This window comes from Podarcis vaucheri, assembly GCF_965113315.1.
Source record: "Podarcis vaucheri genome assembly, chromosome: 8".
Taxonomy (NCBI): domain Eukaryota; kingdom Metazoa; phylum Chordata; class Lepidosauria; order Squamata; family Lacertidae; genus Podarcis; species Podarcis vaucheri.
In genome coordinates this window covers 74,534,071-74,557,062 of record NC_138766.1, presented here as the reverse complement: position 1 = coordinate 74,557,062, position 22,992 = coordinate 74,534,071, and the positions used below count along the sequence as shown (strand labels likewise).

Below are 22,992 nucleotides of genomic sequence, written 5' to 3'. Positions count from 1 at the left end.
AAATGAACACATGGAGACAGGGATGAAGAATAGTCTGATTCATCCATCATTAAGACATTGAGCATCGTCAAGACATTTGGCCTTGATGTGGGTTTTAACATAGCCACAGTACTTAGAAAGGAGATTAAAAATATATCATTGAAGTGTTTTGACCTAATCCATTATTACAACCATTCATTAATGCCCTCTCAGGAATGGCGAGATGCTTCCCTCTGAACAAGTCTTCCTTAAACAGCACTTGAAAATTCAATCATCGGGGGATCCTTTTGTATGGAAAACATATTGAATAGGCCTTATTAAGAAGCCTATTAAGATTTCAATTTAGGGATGAGATAAACTTTCCTTTCCCTGCCTGCCCCCCCCCCCCCCCCGGTGACCCTCTTCATGGTAAAAGTGTTGTACTTTTAAAACATGAAAACACTCAAAGTGTACAATATTCTCATTAGGATATTGCTCCCTTTGAATTTCATACTTTTTATAGCAGCTAAGGAAAAAGCCTGAGAACCTCCTTAACTAGCAAAGCAACTCTGAAGCAGGCAAACACTCTGCCATATTAAGAATGCTGCTCTTGTTTGGAATTGCACTTCTGGGTTTCTCCTCACCCCCAAATTAATCACCAAACATAGGATCTACCATACTATTCTGGGAATGTGCATGCTAGCCCTCAGAAGTGATTGCCAGTACAGTGTACCTTAGGTTAAGTACTTAATTCATTCCAGAGGTCTGTACTTAACCTGAAACTGTTCTTAACCTGAAGCACCACTTTAGCTAATGGGGCCTCCTGCTGCTGCCGCACTGCCGGAGCCCGATTTCTGTTCTTATCCTGAAGCAAAGTTCTTAACCTGAAGCACTATTTCTGGGTTAGCGGAGTCTGTAACCTGAAGTGTATGTAACCTGAAGCATATGTAACCTGAGGTACCACTGCTCAAGGCCCATTATCTGAAAGAGTGTTTCTAATTAGCTTTCTGTGGGAACAGGGAGGGCTTATGGCCCTCCTGTTCAATACACCAAGGATCTTGAGAACTTGCCTTTGAGCCTTCTCTGGGAATAGGGAGCCCAAGGCACCCCAGATGTCGCTGAACTTCAACTCTCACCAGCCACAACCAAACATGGAGAATCATCAGTGGTGATGGAAGTTGTAGTCCAGAAACTTCTAGAGGACCACAGCTCTCCCACTCCGGTCCAAAACCCAAAGGCTCCTATTGGTAAATGAGCACACTGCAGTTCATCTGCTGACTTGACCAAGAATGGATAGCCTGTGTGTGTTTACATTCCTGTATCTCATGCAACCACCCTTCTGTTTTGTTGCATGAGGAAAGGGTCATTAACAGGGCTTTGTGGGAAATGATATTTCTACAAAATTGCAAGTTCTGCCAGGTAGGGACTTAACTACTTGGCATATGCTACTTTGTGAAGCACCAAGTTCATTAATGATACCATGCAATTACTCCCTCTTGCAGTGAATTCAGGTGTGAATGGAAATGTAGCCACTAAGAAGCAAAAGGACTGTTGCAGCATCCTTTGGGGAACCCCAACGTTTATAGAAGTACAAAAATGGGGGGATCAAAGGGGGCTGTCCCATAACCCCCAAAACCAGCCAAATGAGAATAGGGCAACACTCACTGGCCTATTGCAGGGGATGGGTGTCTGGGAGAAGGGGAATGGAATGTAGTATTCTGGGGGGTGGGGGTCAGACCCAGCTGCTTGAAAAACATAGAGTTCCACATTTATTGCAGTCTGCATCTGTATTGGAACTATTTTGAACTGTGTCTATATTTTATTATTTTTAAATGTTTGCATTGATTTCATATATGGAAATGTTTCTAATTGTTGAATGCATGGAACTGTTTTGATTGTTTGTAACCCACCCTGGGACCTTAGGGTAAAAGATGGGGAAGAAGCAGAATAAAGTAAAGAATCCTTTTATTTATCAAGGTTCCACTTGTTTATGGATGTACCTGTTGAAGAGAAAGAGAGGGAGAGAGAATAATACCTTCCTTGCCTCTGATGCTAAAGAGTTCTTTTCTGCTTGGATTTTGTAGAGAAACATTATTGCAGCAGGTTCAGGTGAACTTAAGGACAGCTGTGCTCTTTCCAAACTGTGCAGTTGACATGAGGCAAATTGCACGTATATATGATACGTGATTTGCAGCCAACTCAGGTACTGATGTTGGGATATAGGGTCCTGGCAGTCACCTTGTGTGGCCTTAAATGACTTTTGAGGTCCACAATGCTTTCCCCACACTGAACAGAATTATCAACCCTCAATTAGACTCACCAAATACCTGATTTGATTCAGTTACAGATAGGTAGCCGTGTTGGTCTGCCATAGTCAAAATAACTAACTTAGTTGGTCTTTAAGGTGCTACTGGAAGGATTTTTTTATTCTGATTTGATTCATTCATTTGTTAAGGTTCACCGGCTGCTTGTATTTCAGTATTTACTGTATTAAGCAGAAAATGAAGGCAGATTTTGTAACTGAGAGGGGTTTGGCAAAGGTACTGGCCACAGTCCCCCCAAAAATGCAAGTTAAGATTTCTGCATGGAATAATTATTTGGTATTCTTTTGTTTCTAAATAGCAGCATGTCACAAGTCACACAGACAAGATAGCAAGCTTTTTTTTTTTTTAACTGAGCGAGTGGAGGGCTAATTGATGTCTCTCCCCACCAGGGCTGCACATTTAAAATTTGCATCGGATGCTGCTCTAAATATGAAAAACGTTCCACTCCATTCATTCAACGCTTTTGTGTGCAAATGAGAGGGCTTGTCATATCACAGCTGCTATATCTGTTTGGCTTTCAAACCAATGTTTTAATAAAAGGTTTCACTTTTAAAAGGGGGGGGAATCATCCACATCAGTGAAAACAGGATCCTTACATTTTTTTGCAATCCCAAAACCTATCAAACCACAGTCGGTTGTATCCATTCATTTCTTTCCATTTGTTGAGAGACTGATCTCCTGGAGGATTCTGCTGATGGAAAAGGGAAGAGGTGATGTTTGCCTATTCCCTTTCTCCTACAGCCCCCGCCCCATTTTCCAAATTGTTTCAGGCAGTCCTCCACCTTTATGGAGTAGATTTTCAGAAGCTGCAGATGGGGCGAAGGAGAAGTTCTGTTCAGCATGCATTTAAAGCAAAACCTATCAAATTCACACATTCCAAAGCAATATGTGAAGTGAAACACTACTGTCCTGCAAAATTCACACTTATCCGAATTTTGTAACGCAGGTCTTCACCTAATGTTCACAAAAATGCATATATTAGGGGAAACTGCTTTCAAATATGTGTATATTAATCAAAACTGTAAATCAGAATGTGTTCATCCGGAGAAATACACATTAAATGCTGGTGAATTTTTATGATGAGTTAAATTAAAATAAAGTTGCCAATTGCTACAAAATGTGGAGAACTGAAATTAGGATTGGAAAAATCAGCAAGCAAGAGGACTAAAATTGACAGTTATAATTCGGAAGATAATTCGACCTTTTTATTTTTTTTATTTTTATTGGATTATGATTTGATATGTTAATTGGATGTCTTTTATTGGAAAATTAATAAAAATGATCTAACAAAAAAATTGACAGCTCCATAACTGCAGGGAATTTCAGGGGAAATTGACCAAAAAAAATCCCATTAGTAGACGCCTCTGCTAGATCAAAGACGCCTCCACAAACGGAAGGGAAGGGCACATTTTATTTAACATAGGATGCAATTTGACCTTAACTCCCACTGTCCATGTAGGATTGAACTTTCATTGGAGGATTTTAAACAGAGGGTGGATGACCATCTGTCAAGGATCCTTTAGCTGTAATTTCTGCATTGCAGGGGGTTGGACTAGATCCAACTCTCTTCCAACTCTACACGACTAGGACCTATGATTAAACACAGTGGGGTTTGCATTTGGATAAACCTGCATAAGATTGTGCTGCACACCTGCAACCCCAAACATACTTCTCTAGGAGTAAGCCCTTTTTGAATTTACCATACTTTTCTGTGTATAAGACACCCCCATGTATAAGACGCCCCCTACTTTGGGGGACTAAATTTAAAGAAAATGAGGGGAGATGGCCCAATGTTGTAGTTGAGCTTTTTTAAGGGGGAATTGCACGTGTGCCATCATCACCCCAGCAGGGCTGTTGCTGGGGGTTGGCAGAGTGGGCAGCCGTTCCCCCCCATGCCACTAGCGTGGGCTGCCAACCACCTGACTGGCAGCTCACAGCTTCCTAGAGTGCGCTCCTCCTGCAGCGGCATGGGAGGGAGATGCGCACCTGCCAACCAGCTCGCAGCTCCCTCCCCCATCCATGAATAGGACGACCCCAGTTTTTTGACATAATTTTTGAGTCAAAAAAACCTTGTCTAATACACGGAAAAATAAGATAATCCTAGATACATTTGAGTAAATATTAGGAGGATTGTGTCAGAAATGTTTGCTAATAGCAGAAGATGCAAAACAGGCAAAAATCAAACGCTTCTCCAAATAAAAACAACAGGACTTAAAATTGGGTTGTGCCCGGCATGTTCCAAAGATTGACCATTATCCATTTCAGAACACAAAGGGAGAAATGTGTTGTGCATATTCGGTCTGAATGATACTTGGGACCCCTGAGCATCTCTTTCTTCGCAAATTGCATACCTTTCTGCAAAAGACTGCAGATGCTGAATGGCTCATCATGTTGAGATAATAAGCATTCCCTCTGACTCCCATTCCATCGCAGTGCCACTATAGATGTGCTTGTGGTCCTGAATGCAATATTTCTTCTATACAGCTACTGTATGTTGATCACACAGATATGATAGTCATTTTGAAAATTCCAGAAAGATTTAGAAATATTCCGGGTGGTTCCTCATTAGGACATCTCATATAATTATCACGTCTCATCGCTTTAAGCACTATGATGTGGCAGGCACAGCCTTTCCTAAAAATAATTTTCTTGTTAGAATAGCAGCTGAGAACCCTCTTTTAGGCTGCAGATTTGGAACTTGTTAAATGTAATTGTTTAATTGCACACTGGAAAATGCCTGTATGTGTATTGCTAAGGGTTTAACATAGGAAAATTCCATTGGGGTATACTAAAGCAAAGCAGAGCTCTCTAAGTACTTAGATGGGTTAATAATTAACTGTTGATGTGATTTGCTCTTTCACGTGGTGTTTATCTTTAGATCACATGAATAAAGTATTTAGCTGCAAATCACCATTTTGAAGGGAATTGCCTTTGGTATTTTGTTTCCAGCCACATGAGAGAAAAATGTGCTAATGAGGTATTTCTAGGAGAGATAACATTTCCAGCCAAATAGAGGTTGTAGGAAGAGAAAGACTTTTGATTTCTGGTTTGTTTGGAGTAATCTAATATTACTAAGAAGATGAACCTATACTTTGACAAGTATGTCTTATGGAATTATCTGGATGTATCATTATTTGTCTTTGTACCTGTTATGAAGAAAGTTCTGGTTAGGAAAGCTTTTGAATCATATTTATGGGTCTGGACAATTTTTATTCCAAAAGAAGTCAGTTTTTATACATCCTATTGCTTCAAGTCATGCAATATTAATATCTGCAACAGAGCTGGCCCACCCTCCACAGGCCATTTTTCACAAATTTCAAGCTGGGAGCAAAGCAAAGGTTTACCTCTAGTCTTAGCATTGTAGTCCTACAGTACTAAGCTTGGGGATAAGCCTCTGTTCTTTAAAAAGGTAGCAGGCAGACATTCATCTGTCATCTTAGTGCTGTGGAACCACAGTGCTAAGACTAGGGATATGATAAATTCAGCCAGTTTACTATTAAACAGCAGGCAGAGGATTATCTGCAATCTTAGTGCTGTAAGACTACAATGCTAAGATCAGAGGTCTTGTTGAGGTGACATGTGACCTGGCCTGCTAGGGATCAGGACAGGCAGGGCCCCACTGTTCCCTGAGCTGGGTGTGTGTGTCCTGAGACATATGGTGCTCAGGGTGACTTTTACCTGACCTATCTGAAGATTCTAGGGTCTGAATTTGGGACCTTTTGCATACAAAGCATACAAAGCATGTGATCTGCCATTCAGCTATAGTCCCTCTGGCTTCCAATAAGAGTGACCACTAAATCTTTAGGTATCAACCTATACAGAAGTATAGAGAGAAAGTTATTTCTTAATTTCACAGAGAGAAATGGCAATATGCAATATGCAATATATTTGGGTGGCATGCATATCTTTGGTATGGCAAGGTTAAAGCACATAAGGCATTTAGAAACCATATTGTCAGGAAATCACTGTTTAATGTCTGGATAAGGTATAAAGACTTTCTAGAGAGTAAAACACCAAGGTGGCTATCACCTATGGAAGCGAAAGCTTTGAGAAAACTGAACATGGAGGCTAAATGGCCAAAATACTGGGAAATTTTAGAGCAGGAAGGTGACAAATTGAAATTGCACAGTTATGACAAGCTTAAGGAGAAGGTGCGAGACTGGTTACATTATTTTCAAATAAGAGAGGTTTATAACTTGGACAAAAAAAATGGTTTCCAGGTGGAAAAATCAAAGTTAGAAACAGAATTGTTAGAAACCAATGTAAAGACACTTTCAAGAATGTATAATCTGCTGTTGAAATGGAATACTGAGGAAGAAACGGTCAAATCGGCAATGATAAAATGGGCACAGGACATAGGCCATAACATCATGTTCGCTGACAGAGAAGTTGTGTACCACCGGGATTAAATTTACGGCATGTAATGCCTTAAGAGAGAATATTATGAAAATGATATACAGGTGGTACATAACCCCAGTCAAGCTAGCAAAGATATACCATTTGCCCGATAATAAATGTTGGAAGTGTAAAGAAATTGAAGGTACTTTCTTTCACCTTTGGTGGACATGCCCAAGGATTAAGGCTTTCTGGGAAATGATATATAATGAACTGAAAAGGGTATTTAAATATACCTTCCCAAAGAAACCAGAGGCCTTTCTCCTGGGCATAGTCGACCAATCGGTGCTAAAGAAGGATAGAACTTTCTTTATGTATGCTACAGCAGCAGCAAGAATTCTTATAGCAAAACATTGGAAGACACAAGATCTACCCACCCTGGAAGACTGGCAGATGCAACTAATAGACTACATGGAGATGGCGGAGATGACTGGCAGAATCCGAGACGAGGGAGAAGAGTCAGTGGAAGAAGATTGGGGGAAATTTAAAATCTATTTGCAGAAATATTGTAAAATTTCTGAATGTTGATGACATTGAAATGAATTGCGGGGGTTCTAGTAACAAGATAAAATCTAAGATTAAACCAACAACAGATAAATTAATGGGCTATGAATTTGCTGAACTAACTTTGAAAAGGGATACAAGAACGGGGGACGCGAGGAAGTCAGGAGAATATGTGAATTTAAGATCTAAAATTAAGAAAGAAGGAATTTTTGTGTTTTTCTTATATGTGCTTTTTCTTTTTATTATGCTTAATGTGTGTATTGTTGTATTTTGTAGTATGTATTTTGTGTTTTTATTTTTTTTTGTCCTTGTCTTTGTATTTTTTCTATATTTTGTAAAATCTAATAAAAAAAATATTAAAAAAAGACAATGTGCAATATGGCTGTAACAATATACAAGAGAACCATTAGAAGCAAACCAATGGAATTTTTATTTCTAAAAATGTTGCCACTATCACATTTAATTTCTTGCACAACCTTTCCCTGAATGATCACGCCATAGTGAAATATGCTCCAACGTGGAATTTGCATTGAACTTGGCCTCTTGAGTTCTGAATGAGGGAAATGAGACTTTGATCTTCCAAGCTTCAAACAGCCAGCTTACCCAGGGTGCTGTATTATAGTCTCATTGATCGTGACCCTATTTCAGTTACAAATGTTAAATGCTATGCTTCTGAACAGGTCTAATCTGGGAAAATAATAACAATTTGTTGCCTGCTAATGTCAGAAGGGTGAAATTGGGGAAGAGGGGTGTTTTCCATTCATTGGTGGACTCATGACCAGAAACACTCATTTGCCCAGTTTCAAGAGATTTTTTTGGAGTTCCTCACAATCACTCCTCTCCACCTTTTTCTTCTTACTGTTGTTGCTGTTCTTTTTCTTACCATCCTGAGCAGTTTGGTGTCATCAGAAAACCCAGCTATCTCACACCTATAGGTTGAATTATGAGCAAGTTGAAAAGCACACGTCTCAGCACAAAACCTTGGGTGACCTCCACACCTTACATCTCTTCATGGTAAGAACTGTCTGTTTATTCCTAGTTTCCACTTCTTGTCCTTTAAATTGTTACTGATCTTCTACATGTTCCATGTGAGTCTTGAAGGGGTTTATCAAAGGCTTTTTTTTGAAGTACACAGTGTCTTCTGGATCACAGCCTATCCTGATGCTTACTGACACTTGTAAAGAACTCTAAAAGGTAGTTAGACAGGACTCGCCCTTGAAGAAGCCACACTGGTTTTGCTTCATCGCAATTTGTTCTTCCATCTGCTTACTAATTCTACCTTTAATAATGCACCATAGAACTTTTCCTGAAACAGACACTAAATTAACTGACCTGTAATTTTTCAAATCCCCCTAGATCCCTTTTTAAAAACTGGCACCACATTAGCCACTTTCCAGAACTCTGATAGGGAGGCTGATCTTAGGGAAATGTTGCACATGCTTGTTAGAAGGACAGCATTTTCACATTTAGGGGGATGCCATCTGAACTCAGTGATGTGTTTGTTTTTGATTTGTCAGTAAGGCCTAGAATCTTTTGTCACCACTGTTTTCTTCAAACTCCATGCCTAAGAAAGTTAGTTCCAGGTGCAGGGATTTGCCCTACTTTGTCCACTGGGAAAACAGATGAAAAGAATTCATTCAGCTTCTCTGTGATCTCTTTTTCCTTCTTTAGCACACCTTTGACTCCCTTGTCGCCCAAAGTCCCAACCACAGCCCTAGCTGATTTCCTGCTTCTAAAGTGTTTACTTTTTCTATTCTTTTTCTACTGTTTTCTTTTTTTCTACTGTTGATCTTAATATTTTTAGTAACGTGTTGGTTGATTTTTGTTTTCACCCTCATTTTGCATTTCTTTGGCCAAAGTAGCTGATCTTTTTTTTGTTCTCCGCATTTGGACAAGACTTCTCCTGATGAAAGCTTGCTTGACTCTAATACTTTTCTTGACTCTGCTTGTTAACTATGCTGTCTGTGAGCTACTCTCTATGCTGAGAAACCAAGCCAGAAGCTGTGGTTAAAACCACATGGCTCCTCAGGTGCAATAAGTCAGGAAGGACCTGAAACTAGGGGTACCACTAGCTTGCTTCTAGCCGCCACCTCCTCCTCCTCCAAATAAGCCTGGTAGACTAAGTTCTGTGCTTTAAAGTTGCCTCCCAGGCTGCAGAACAAGTCTGTCTGAGTCAGCTGTTCCCAAGGACCAATCCTTGTCAACCAAGCCATTTAAAACCCTGGCTCTTCTCCCCAAGCAGCTGGTTTCTTGCATAAGGGCCCATCCACACCATGCATTTAAAGCATATAGCTTATGGGAATCCTAGTTCGCTAAGGATGCTGGGAATTGTAGCTCTGTGAGGGGTAAACTACAGTTTCAAGAATTCTTTGGGGGAAGCCATGAGCGTTTGTTTGTTTGTTTGTTTGTTTGTTTGTTTGGTATACCACCCTTTATCCAAAGATTTCAGGGCAGTGTACAATATTAAGAACATATTTTACAAAATATGATAATAAAAACATAATACATAGCATAATAGTGGACCAGGGGTCGGCAAGGTTTACCGGCCATGGGCTGAGATCGTCCGTGGGCCAGACTGGTGCAGCGTGATGCTAGAAATCGCTCTGCGCATGTACAGATACCGGAAATCGCATCTTCGCATGCCCACATGCTGAAAACCACACCTACACAGAAGCAATTTTTGGTGTCTGGACATGCGCAGATGCAATTTCCAGTATCTGCACATGTGCAGATGCAATTTCTGGCACCGTTTGGCAAGTCCCCGCACTGTGCTGGTTTAGCGCAGCCCGCAGGCATCTCACTGAGAGGACGGCTTGGTTCGGGGGCGGCTTGTGGGCTGGTAAAACAGTCTTCGTGGGCCGCATCCGGCCCATGGGCCGCACGTTGCCGACTCCTGTAGTAGGGCTGTAGTACTAACAGCCCCCCCCACAGTGTTCAAAATTCACCAGGTGTGTTTTGCACCTAGCTATGTGCTTCCTTCCCCGCCCTGGATACTAAGCCCTGTGTAGTTGTCAAGATGAGTGACTCGGCAGATCATTCCTACAGTTCTCTCTCTCTGTGTGTGTGTTGAAAATATTTTAAAATCCTGATCAAAGGAGTGGAGTAATAGAAGGGAGATGGTAGTCTGAATGGAAGGCCTAATAATAGTCTGGAAGAAGAAGAAGAAGAAGAAGAAGAAGAAGAAGAAGAAGAAGAAGAAGAAGAAGAAGAAGAAGAAGAACAACAACAACAACAACAACAACACCCTTTCAAGGCAGCTTCCAACACGTTAAAGCACAATTTATAACAACATTTTACAAACCATATAATATTGAGTGCCTAATTTAAAACGCACCATCACATCTTAAAAATATCATCACTGCGGCAGGTAAAAACACTTATCGGTAGAAAGATGGCGGAAATTCAAAATTTAATAGAAAAGCAGCCAATAAATAGCCTGCCTGGAGGGTTATAGCTGGGTAAGGTAAGATAACACGGTTCAGTTCTTTAAAAGCTGAGAACAATTTGGGGGAGAGTGTATTGTTAGGCTAAACAATCTGCTTGCAGCATACACTGGAACAAAATCGCAGGTGCTTGGCTGGTTTGAGAAAATTCTCAGGGCCACAGCAGAGATGGCCTTAGCAGTGTGATTGCACTGAAGAGTTTGACACTTGCTTGGATATGCACAGCACAAACACGGTAGCCCAAAGGGAATTCTGGAAAAGGATAAGAATGAAATACTAGCGTATGAAAAAATCGGTATTTATCTTTCTTGCACTACCCTTAATGAAATGGACCGTTGTTGTTTATTGAAAAAAGTACACTTCTCTATGATTCTGCTGTGCAAACTTAGAAGAAATTTGTTAGTGTCAAAGCTGATCACCTATTGCAGAGGCAAGGGACCTGTGGCCCTCCAGATGTTGTTGAACTCCAACTCCCATCATCACTGGTCATTTATTTGCTGGCTTGCTGGGGCTGATAGGAGTTGAATTCCAGCAACACCTGGATGGCTCCAGTTCACAGCCTGTTAGAAGGACTCAAATTTGCAAAGGATATGAAAACAGCTCCTCCTTTCCCCTGAGTTCTGATGAACAGCATTGCCAAAGCAGACCACTGCCTGGCCATTGTGTACAGGCAGGAACCACCGCCAGAACAATATGTTATCAAGGTCATGTTGCTAACATGAGCTAAGTTCTGATAACACTTCACTGAGCAAGCTGAACAAAACCAGTGTATAATTTGAGGAGAAAGAAACAGAGAGGTTTTGCCTTTCTTAGTTCAGGTCTTATATGAAGTTCCTTCTGAACTACACAGCCAATCAGAGCACTTCATCCCTCGTTCAGGTTGTTCCGCCTGGTTGCTAAGCAACACTCCACCCACCCCCTTGGCTCGTTGACTTTACATTGACAGAATTCACCTATTAGTTCCAAACTGAATGATCTCTGCTGTGGCACATGCCGCACACAATGGACACTGTTCTATGTTTAAAACAGAAAAACAAAACAAAACATCCTAACAAAAATTACATGTAGTTATTAATCAGATTAAGATTCATACATGGGACCAGATGTCTGTGTTTGGCATTCTGATGCCCCAATTATAAATAAAGAAAATATGAATCTATGAAGCCACCTTTCACTGGATTAGACATCCGCTCACTAAATGCAGTTTCATCTGCTCTGAGTAATAGTGGCTGGGATTCCACATCCCCTGGAGATGCAAATATCTGCACCTTAGACCTTGTATATGCAAAACATTGCTTTGGTAATACATTCCATCCTTTCTTCTCTGGGACATGACAAGAAAACAGCGGGTGGAATTCAACATAGCAACTAAGGCGATCATTCTGTCAGCGCAAGCACTTCTACCTGTGCGATGCAACAAACTTCCCTCTTATTTCCCTGCACACTTTTTGGTGTGGTGCGGGAGTCCCACTGCATGTTTGCTAGTACAACAATTTATTTGAATCCAACTCAGAATGTTACAGTGCGAAGCATGTTTGGAGTGTAAGTACTGCTGAGCTCAAGAGCTCCAACACTCGGGTATGTGTGTGCAGTACTGCAGCCTAAGAGCCAAATGACATGTTATATCAAATGCCAATTTATATTTCTACCCACAGCTGTTGGGGAGGCAGGGCTTTCCTCCTGCACTGTGATCCTGATGACAATTGCCTCCTATCCAAAATTAGCCTTGAGAGGCAAACAGTTACTGATGCCCAAAGGTAGTGTTCTTACCTCCTCTCTGCTCCCATAACTAGCAGAAGCACACACCCCCAAGTTTAAAAGGCAAAAGGCAATGTTTTTGCCTTGTGCTTAAAGATATACAGTCATACCTCGGGTTACAGACGCTTCGAGTTGCGTGATTTTGGTTTGCGCACCGCACCAAACCCGGAACAGGTTACTTCCGGGTTTCGACGCTTGCGCATGTGCAGAAGTGCTAAATCACGCTTTGCGCATTCACAGAAGCACCGAATCATGACCCGCACATGTGCAGACGCGACACTGCGGGTTGTGGATGCTGCAGGTTGCGAATGTGCTTTCCGCACGGATCACGTTCACAACCCGAGCGCCCACTGGATAACAATGAAGGATGAGGATGATCTGGAGACTACAGCTAGTGCAGAATACAGTTGTTAGGTTGGTAGATGGGGCAGCCTGATGGGACCATGGGACACTGGTCTTGAAAGTTCTGCACTGGCTGCCAATGAGCTACCATGGCCAACTCAAGGTGTTGGTGTTGTGTATCATGACCACCCTGTTCCCCAAGATGTAAATCACCAGACACTACACAGGATCTTGGATTGGGAATCAAATAAGGCCACAACTTTATTGCTTACAGATGTGAGGTTTGGCCATAGGCATAGCAACTGTGCATGTCACTCCTGCCGGTTCGCTGGGAGAGTTTCTATGGGTGAAGCCGATGGGGGAAGGGACGCCCTGTGGCCCACTTCAAATCCCAAGCAGTTCCTGTTGGAGGAGTGGTATGGCCCTAGCCTCCGTCTGGGCAGAAGCCAGTACTCCTGGATGCTGGATGATTGTAACAGCATACCCTTCCCTGTGGAGGGGCAGGTGGAGGCTACAACCGCCCCTCCAACCAAGAGTAGGCTTACCCAATACCTATCCACCTTACAAAGTTGTGACAATTGCTATGAGGTAGGCAAAACCCCAAATGGTGGTGCCAATTAGCCAAGTTAGGTTAGGAGACCGACATTGTCCATAGCAAGGTCGAAGTGTACATGAAAACCCTAATCTGAGGGAGGGAGGGTGGGAGAACCAGTGTGGTGAGAGAAAAGGCTGAAAGGCCTCACCCATAGGGCATTTAAACTTCCCCTGGGCACAGTGCCAAGGGTCGCAATTGGTCGGTTGGTCCCATGTCCAGGGGAATGTCCCCTTACTCCTGCTGCCATTGGTCCATTTGGCGACAGGAATATGATCCGGCCTGCAATAGGCCCATTTGCCAGGGAGGCCCGGGGCCCACCTGTCAAGCCACCTGCCTGAAAAGGGGGCTAACAGACCTAGCAGGCAAGACCCCCAAATAGCTTGGGACCCCTTCATTGCTGAAGCAACAGCTGTCATCTTAGCTCCAATTTGTCAGACCAGTGGAAAATGTGCACCCTAGAGACTTGGTTCACAGAGCTCTGGTCTTGGGCAAAGGATAACCACCCACCCCTGGATATATATTTTATTTGTTTGTTCAATTTATATACCACTCTCTATCAGAAGATCCCAGGGCAGTGTACAATGTTAAAAACACATCACAGAACATCCATAATAATAATAATAATAATAATAATAATAATAATAATAAACATAATAAAAAGCATACTGGCAGACAAATAATTAAACAGTTAATAACAGTCCTCTCCTGTAAAAGGTGAATGCTGAAATTCAGCACATGGGAGTGCTATCCATTCCAGGCAAATTTTGTTAATTAAAAAAATAAATTGAGTTGACTCAGGTGCTGACATTCACCCCCCCCCAAAAAAAATAATCATCTAGAGCGGATCTATGTTCACATATCTGAAGAACATTCAAAATCTCAAAGCACCCCAAGTTAAGTATTCCATATCTCTACAGAATTTGACTAGAAGAGCCAATTTATGATATACAAAAGCCACAATCTATTTGAGCGTTGGAAATTGATAAGTGTTGTGATGAGGCTTCAGTGAAGACTTCTTTCCAGCAACACAAAGGTATACGTTTTGTAAAGGATGCCGTTGATTTCAAAGGCTGCCTTGAAAGGATGCTCCTTGTTAACACCTCTCTTTCTGTCAGCGTGGAGCCCATTAATAAAGAAAGGGCACCTGGAAAGAATGTTGCTGCTGCTCTTGTAAAACAACAGCAGCAGCAACCTCAGGCATTCATGTGGGAGGAATGAAGTGATTGTGATGATACAATGAAAAATGAATCTCAGTCTTACAAATGCAGTCAGCATCAGGACCACCTTGCATCTTGGAGGACTTGAACCCAGAAGCTCATCACACCTGCAGCACATTATTCTGCCAATATTGTTTATAAGCAAGCATATTTTAGGGATGGAGAGAGAGAGAGAGAGAGAGAGAGAGAGAGAGAGAGAGAGAGAGAACTAACTAACTAACTAATTAACTAACTGTTTCTCTATCACATTTCATCCCAAGGAACGAATGCTATATTTAAAGGTAAAGGTAAAGGTACCCCTGCCCGAACGGGCCAGTCTTGACAGACTCTGGGGTTTGTGCGCCCATCTCACATCTATTGGCCGGGGGCCAGCGCTGTCCGGGGACACTTCCGGGTCACGTGGCCAGCGTGACAACGCTGCTCTGGCGAGCCAGAGCCGCACACGGAACGCCGTTTACCTTCCCGCTGGTAAGCGGTACCTATTTATCTACTTGCCCCCGGGGGTGCTTTCGAACTGCTAGGTGGGCAGGCGCTGGGACCGAGCAGCGGGAGCGCACCCCGCCGCGGGGATTCGAACCGCCGACCTTTCGATCGGCAAGCCCTAGGCGTTGAGGCTTTAGCCCACAGCGCCACCCGCGTCCCTATGCTATATTTACAACAGCCCTAATTAGTGGGTCTAGGTCCCAAGAAAGTGCCTGAAGTCACACATTTACAGCACAATCCTCTACCGGTTAACAGGATGAAGGCCAGTAAACTGAGTGGATGCTAACAAGTTGGAGGTCCCAAGGGTGAGTGGAGCTTGGGGCTGGGAATTGGGAGGACAACCTGTTCCAGGTTGGGGCAGGTAGTGGTGGTTGCACATGCCCTGAAATAGCAGGCATGTAGTCTGAGAGTACCTCTGTCATTGGAGCCCCAGGTGGCCTCAGTGGCACGGAATCCCTTTGCAGTTTGGATTGCTATGCCAGCTATAGCTATTGCTAGACAAAGATAGCCCAGGCACAATGACCCCTGGCCCCCTGCTCTGGGAACTGCTTACATAGTTACTTACTGTAATGAAGCTGTCCTTTTATTTTTATGTACAAGCAACTCCCCGTTTCCATGGAGGCTGCATTCTGGATCAAAGTGCACATCAGTGGAGCACACATAAGCCCTCCCAACCCTGTGCCCATTTCCATCCCTTCTGTTCCACCCCCATTCCTTCCACTTCCAGGTCCAAAAGGACCCACACATTAGCAGCCGCACATCAATTGGACACGCCTAAAATGGGTACCACCTTATTTAGAAGCATCTCAGGCAGGTAGCTTTGTGGGCAGGTCCCAGGCCTCCACTGAGAACTGGCTTATTGCAGGCCAGATCATCTTCCTGCTGCCAAATCAGCCAATGGCGACAGGAATTTGGGGGCATTGCCCTGGGCGCAGGAACAACCAACCAATAGCAGTGCTTGGCTCCACATCCAGGAGAGAGATAAATCCCCGGCCTGCAGGTCCTTTCACCCTCAAAATGGGTGCCACCTTATTTAAAAGTATATATAACCCACTTAATATAAACCTCCCTGAGATCTTTCAAAAATGCAGCTGCCAGGGAACCAACAGAGATAGCTGTCAAGGATCAAATAAAATTGCTCCTGAAGGATCCACACTGACTGTTGACCTTTGACTTACAAAGAAGAAGAGAAGAAGAGGAGTTTGGATTTGATATCCCACCTTTCACTCCCTTTAAGGAGTCTCAAAGTGGCTAACAATCTCCTTTCCCTTCCTCCCCCACAACAAACACTCTGTGAGGTGAGGGGGCTGAGAGACTTCAGAGAAGGGTGACTAGTCCAAGGTCACCCAGCAGCTGCATGTGGAGGAGCGGAGACGCGAACCCTGTTCACCAGATTACGAGTCTACCACTCTTAACCACTACACCACACTGGCTCCCAAAGCCTCAAACAACTTAGGGCTCAGGTATACGAAGGAATCTTTCTCCCTGTGTGATCCTGTCCATGTCCTCAGCAAAGCCTACTATTTGTTCCATCACCAGCGGAAGTACAATGGATCTTCCCCTGTGGTGGGAATGGAGACAGAGTCTTCTCTGTGGTGGCTACCTGACTTTAAAATGCCTTTTTTAAAAAAGTGTGCCTGGTACCAACTTATTGACATTCCAGCTGTAAGCTGGAATCTATCTACCCAGGCATTTAGGAATGGTTAGTTGCTGCTGGTGATGAGAATGTGTGGCTTCTGTTCATATGGTAACTTATGAGTTTGTGCATGTGTGCATACAAAGGACAGCAAGGAGAACCTCAAAGCTAGGCCATAAATTTGGCCACAAACAAACAAACAAACCTCTAGTTAATTTTACACTAAATATAGAAGAGGAACCATAACCAGAAGTCTCATTATAGCCTGCTGAGATCAAGCACCAAATGTTTCTTTTGCATTTTTTTTCCTGTCGCCCAATGCTTGGCAAAACTAACCATTTTCCTTGCCAGCTTCTTTTCACTTCCATAAGTATTGTATCATAATTAGAATGTGCTGGCAAGGATGCATTGCACTTGCTATTGTACAGTGTCTAGTTTATAATGGCCACTGTATAAAACTGTTAAACTATGATGATGGCATGATGACCCCTAGATTAGATCAGTGAAGGCCTAACTTGGCCCTCCAGCTGTTTTGGGACTACAATTCCCATCATTCCTGACCACTGGTCCTGTTAGCTAAGGATGATGGGAGTTGTAGTCCCCAAACAGCTGGAGGGCCAAGTTTGGCCATCACTGGACTAGATAGAGCCTATCCTACAAATCCCAATATTACATTTGCTATAATACTGCCAGCAAGTAAAAACTCCATGTTCTAAAGCAATCACCCTGATTACCAAATCATGGGAGAAAATCTAGGGGACCTCTATCACCTATTTGTGAGTTTTCCTTAGGCATCTCAGTTGAACAACAAACAATGGAACTCCCATCCCTTTGGATTTGATTTCTTGAGGTGCTTTGGCACCAACGTTTGCTTGGCTTCTTAAGGGTTTCCCATATCCTGCAGCGACAATATGGGTTCATGGCTGAGCACATAGTAAGAAGCTACATCTGATCCAGGAGCCCATTATGGCTGTTTTGAGGCCAATCCACACCATACTGTTATGAGTTTGTAGGTGCTAGACACCCTAAATTCCTGGATTCAGTAAATGTTAGAATTTAAACAATGCTTGACATGTTAAAACTGGATGCTAGACATTGGATATAGCAAGCATTAAAATTTAAGCCAGACCAGTTTCCTGCGTCAGGAAATCCCCTGGGAGATGAGCAATTAAGAAAGACAAAAGGAAGGTAATGAACCATTAGGGTAACCAGAGAGGGAGGACTTTGTGGCAGACAACTAATGGGAGGAGCCCCTTCCTCAACTCAGAGTTTACGTAGTTTGGAAGGCAAAGCAGAGTTTAAAAGTAGAGTTTCAGAGTTGGCTTACAGGTAACCTGGGGGTGAAAGCAAGCTGAAGAGAGTCAGAGCCATGGCTGGGGACTGTTTGAATTCAAGGCTGTAGCTATGAAAGAAGCAAGACACTCTTGATTATATATGTGTGTAATAAACCATATATAATAAAGAAACTGGAGTCTCCTCTGTGCCTCACTCCCAAAAGGAAACACGAACCCTGGGTATGCACCTGGAACTCCTAGGATCATACAAAACTCAACAATATATATCACTTCTGCTCAAAGAGAAGCAATAAGACAAAGAACAACACTACTCAGGTGTAGCTCCTGACAACAGCACCCTGTGATGTCACCACGCCCGTCTTTGACCGCAACTGCAGACTGATGAAGGGCTCTTTGCATGTCCTAGGTCAGGTATTGGGACTTTTAATAGAAAAGTTAATATGTTCTCATTAGATCAGACCATTGTCAATCTAGTCCATCATGCCAACAGGAAGAGCTGTGAAGCTCTCCAGCAAGACGTGAAGACACAGCTCCATTGCTTGTATTCAGAGGTAAAGGTAAAGGGACCCTTGACCATTAGGTCCAGTCATGGCCGACTCTGGGGTTGCGGCGCTCATTTCGCTTTATTGGCCGAGGGAGCCGGCGTACAGTTTCCGGGTCATATGGCCAGCATGACTAAGCTGCTTCTGGTGAACCAAAGCAGTGCATGGAAATGCCGTTTACCTTCCCGCCAGAGCGGTACCTATTGATCTACTTGTACTTTGACGTGCTTTCGAACTGCTAGGTTGGCAGGAGCAGGGACTGAGCAACGGGAGCTCACAGCGTCGTGGGGATTCGAACCGCCGACCTTCTGAGCGGCAAGCCCTAGGATCTGTGGTTTAACCCACAGCGCCACCCGCGTCCCTTGTATTCAGAGGTACAATGCTCCTAAACATGTTGGTTCCATTACATCCAAAAGCAGCAGAACACCCACCCACCCCAGCTACAACCAGTTTCCAAAAAAAAAAAAAGCCATTGGCAGGCCATTTCCCTACCTGCCTTCTGGAAGCCACAGCGCTGTTGATACCCTTGTTGGTTGTTTTGGTCTTGTTTGGGGCAGTCACATCATTCTTCCACATCTTGGAGTTTTCTTTTGGGTCAGCCGAGATGGGATTTAGGAACAATATCCTGGCAATCAACCCATAGAGGACAGTTGCTAATATCATTGGCATGACATAAAATATCCCAAAGTCCATCATATAGATTGGAGAATAGTAGCTCCTGGGCACTTTGTACCCACAGGACACTACAGTGGCATCTTTGTAGGCTACCATGTTGAGATCTAATAAGAAAAACCAGAGCATGCAGTAGATGGAGGTGAAAGCCCAGACAAAAATAATTATCTTTTTGGCTCTTGAGAATGTGCATAGAAACTGGGCTTTGATAGGGTGGCAGATAGCTATGTACCTCTCAACGGTGAAGGCGGTTATAGAACAAGAAGAAGCGTTGATGCCGAGATATTGGAGGTAAGTGATGCAGAGACACCCAATGTAGCCATAGACCCAGGATCCATAGATGCTCTCCGTGATGTTGGGAAGCCCGGCAGCCACAAGCACCATGAGGTCCGCCACAGCAAGACTCACCAGGTAACAATTTGTAGGGGTCCTCATATGCTTCGTCCTGAGTACCACGAGCACCACCATGATGTTGCCTATGATGCCCAACCCGCAGATGAGGAGGACCAAGAAGATGGTGACCACTTGGTATTCAAGGGTGGCCACCTCCCGGATCGGCAAGAACTCTGTTTGATTCTGTCCATTGTCTGTAGTGTTCTCCATCTTCACTCAGCTGCTTCTGCCCATCAGCTGCTGGTCAGCACATTTCCCCCCTTGTCTCCCTAGGAAAAGTTGATCATAGTGAATGGAGTGTAAGATGCAGGTCCCTTGTGTGGTGATATTTCACACATGACAGTCCTTTGTTCCAAACAGCTTGTTGACCACCAGCCCCAGCAAACACAAATACACACACAGAGCTATGATACAGGTATGTTCATCTGTTTCATTGGGTGGGGATTTGTATAAAAACAACAACAACAACAACAACCAGGCACTGATAGGTGTGGAAGAAGGACTTTTTTATCTGCTGGAAAGACTGCCTCAGAAGACAAGGGTAACATGATGCGTTAGACTATTCTCTTTCCAGCAAAAGTGAATCTAAGACTGGAGACAAATTAGGCTAGGTCTCCCCCTCCAGACAATAGTGAATTTCAAAAATCTACTTGAGTCGACAACACAGCAGGACAAAACAAAATATGTGTGTACACAGCTGGTATTCCTTAGTTCTATTACTTTCTTTTTTAAAGTCTTATGTGACTTGAGAGAGGATTGAATTGGGAGTAAAGATTGGACAGAGTGAACTCTCCCAGCTTAAGACATTCTTCATAGGAAACGACCCCAAAGAGTCATGCTGAGGGTTCAAGGAAAGGGATTGCGTCCAAATATTTAGAGTTAAAGCCCTTTCACACTGTTTTATGCTATCCTGCTGGTAGCCACAGCCATTGGCATTCATTGATCAGCCCTAGTCAGATGAAGGCAATTCTGCCACTGCAGAAGAATAGAGGGTTGTGTGTTGATAATACATGCAGATATTTATCTATCAGATACCCCAGTCCATTCCTCCCTCCTGTCCTTGTATTCAATATGACATATGGAACTTACCTTCAGCTTTTTTGCAGGGACTTCAGAGCTGTGCATGTCCAATCTGAGTTGACGACATAAGCTCCGCTCCAACTTTGGGCAGTCAGAGAAAACCCAGCACATCACACTTCACTCCGCAAACATGCTGCAGATAGCAGCGGCTGCCCGCAAAAGCTTCGCCGCTCCAGTCTCCTCTAAGCCCTCCAAGTGAAGAGGCTGATCTTCTCAAAGCTGCCAAATCACAAACAGCCTATTAATGAGAAAGATACACAAAGTGTCCATTGATCCACAGATCTGCTTTTCTCGGGAAAGGCAATAGAACCTCTTTTGGCGACACAGTTTTAACTCGAGATGCCTATGTAAAAAGGAAAAGGGAAAAAAGCGACAAATGCACAGACAGACAAGGCAAGTACCACTCTACTCTTTTAGGACTGCTAATGGAGCATCCAAACAGGTATGTGCAATGGATGCTCCCTTATGAATCTACACCTGCTGGAAAGTATACGTGGCAACTCTCTCTCTCTCTCTCCCTGCTCTGAATCCTGCTCTGAATTTCCACACTTCAGAGAAAATGAGAAAGAGGAGGGGGCCTGCCTCCAAACCATTTCTTTTCTTTTTTTGAAGTGCTCTGTTAAAGAGCCACAGACACTATTCTATTTATATATTATTTTGGTATTCTGTCGTTTTGGACAGTCAAAAGAAACAGAAAAAAATCCAATTTTCTTTCTAATGTGTGAAGCATCACTTGTGCTTCTTTGCCTTCAGTTGCAGAACTCCTGGAAACAACCAATTATATGAATGGAGGGAAAGAAATTGGATTTCATAACAGGGTTTCAGGTGAAGGGGTTGCTGTTAAAGGAAGCATATTAAACAATATATTTAAAGCAATGTTTTTTAAAGGAAGCATGTTTCCTTAAAAGAACCATACAGTGCACATTTTGGGAAACATATCAGGCTGTTATCAGTTCATGCTAACAGTCAATGACTGTTGTGAAGTGAAAAGAGTACAGGAATCAGTTGCAAGCACTTGTGCAACAGTGCAGTGTTACACTCAGGTACCACAAGCATCAGAAAAATATGCTGGATCAGGCCAAAGACTCCTCTAATCCAGAAACCTGCTATGGCCAGCCAGATGCCTCCAGGAAGCCTACAGGCAGGACTTGAATGCTACAATTATTATTATTATTGTTATTATTATTATTATTATTATTATTATTTACTCACCCATCTGGCTGGGTTTCCCCAGCCACTCTGGGCGGCTCCCAACGGAATATTAAACAGAATAAAACATCAAACATTAAAATTTTCCCTAAACAGGCCTGCCTTCAGATGTCTTCTAAAAGTCAGATAGTTCTTTATTTCCTTGACACCTGATGGGGGGGGTGTTCCACAGGGCGGGAGCCACCACCAAGAAGGCCCTCTGCCTGGTTCCCTGTAACCTCATTTCTCGCAGAGAGGGAACCGCCAGAAGGCCCTCAAAGCTGGACCTCAGTGATGAGGGTGGAGACACTCCTTCAGGTATACTGGGCCGAGGCCATTTAGGGCTTTAAAGGTCAACACCAACACTTTGAATTGTGCTCGGAATCATACTGGGAGCCAATGTAGGTCTTTCAGGTCTCGGCAGCCACTCCCAATCACCAGCCTAGCTGCTGCACTCTCTCCACTTGGAACAACTGGTATTCAGAGCCATGCTGCTCTACATTCTGATAGTAGCCATTGATAGGTTTAAAAGGGTAAAGGTAAAGGACCCCTGGATGGTTAAGTCCAGTCAAAGGCAATTATGGGGCTGTGGTGCTCATCTCGCTTTTCAGGCTGAAGGAGCCAGCATTTCTCCACAGACAGCTTTCTGGGTCATGTGGCCAGCATGACTAAACTGCTTCTGGCACAATGGAACACTGTGATGGAAACCAGAGCGCATGGAAACGCTGTTTACCTTCCCACCGCAGCAGTACCTGTTTATCTACTTGCGCTGGTGTGCTTTCAAACTGCTAGGTTAGTAGGAGCTGGGACAGACTAATGGGAGCTCACCCCGTCGCAGGGATTTGAACTGCCAAGCTTCCGATCGGCAAGCCCAAGAGGCTCAGTGGTTTAGATCACAGCGCCACTCGCGTCCCATTGATACTTACCAATGGTTCATTTAAATTCTCCATGGTGCTCCTTTACCTGCAGGGAAGCTGCTTGTGAAGCAACACCCATACCCTACAGGATCAATCCCTCTGCTCAACAGCTATCTCACAGGAAGCAGGCTGTATGAAACCTCTGGGAGCTGTAAGTCAGAGACGTGAAGTGACATCAATATGCGGATGACACCCATTCCATTGGAATCAGTAAAGATGGTTGAGGTGTTGTTAGGCGAGTGCTTGGAAG

General features: G+C 43.5%; 1 protein-coding gene across 1 annotated transcript in view; it reads right to left on the bottom strand.

Moving 5' to 3' along the window:
• TRHR (thyrotropin releasing hormone receptor) overlaps window positions 1–21,296 on the bottom strand; it is a 27,818-nt gene extending 6,522 nt beyond the window's left edge. The window contains exons 1-2 of the mRNA XM_082235805.1: window positions 20,647–21,296; window positions 18,985–19,826 (exon numbers count right to left, since the gene is read on the bottom strand). Of these exons, the coding sequence (XP_082091931.1) occupies window positions 18,985–19,767 (783 nt within the window). The 5' untranslated portion in view covers window positions 19,768–19,826; window positions 20,647–21,296. The remainder of the gene's footprint in view (window positions 1–18,984; window positions 19,827–20,646) is intronic.
• Between the last annotated feature and the right edge of the window lie 1,696 nt (window positions 21,297–22,992).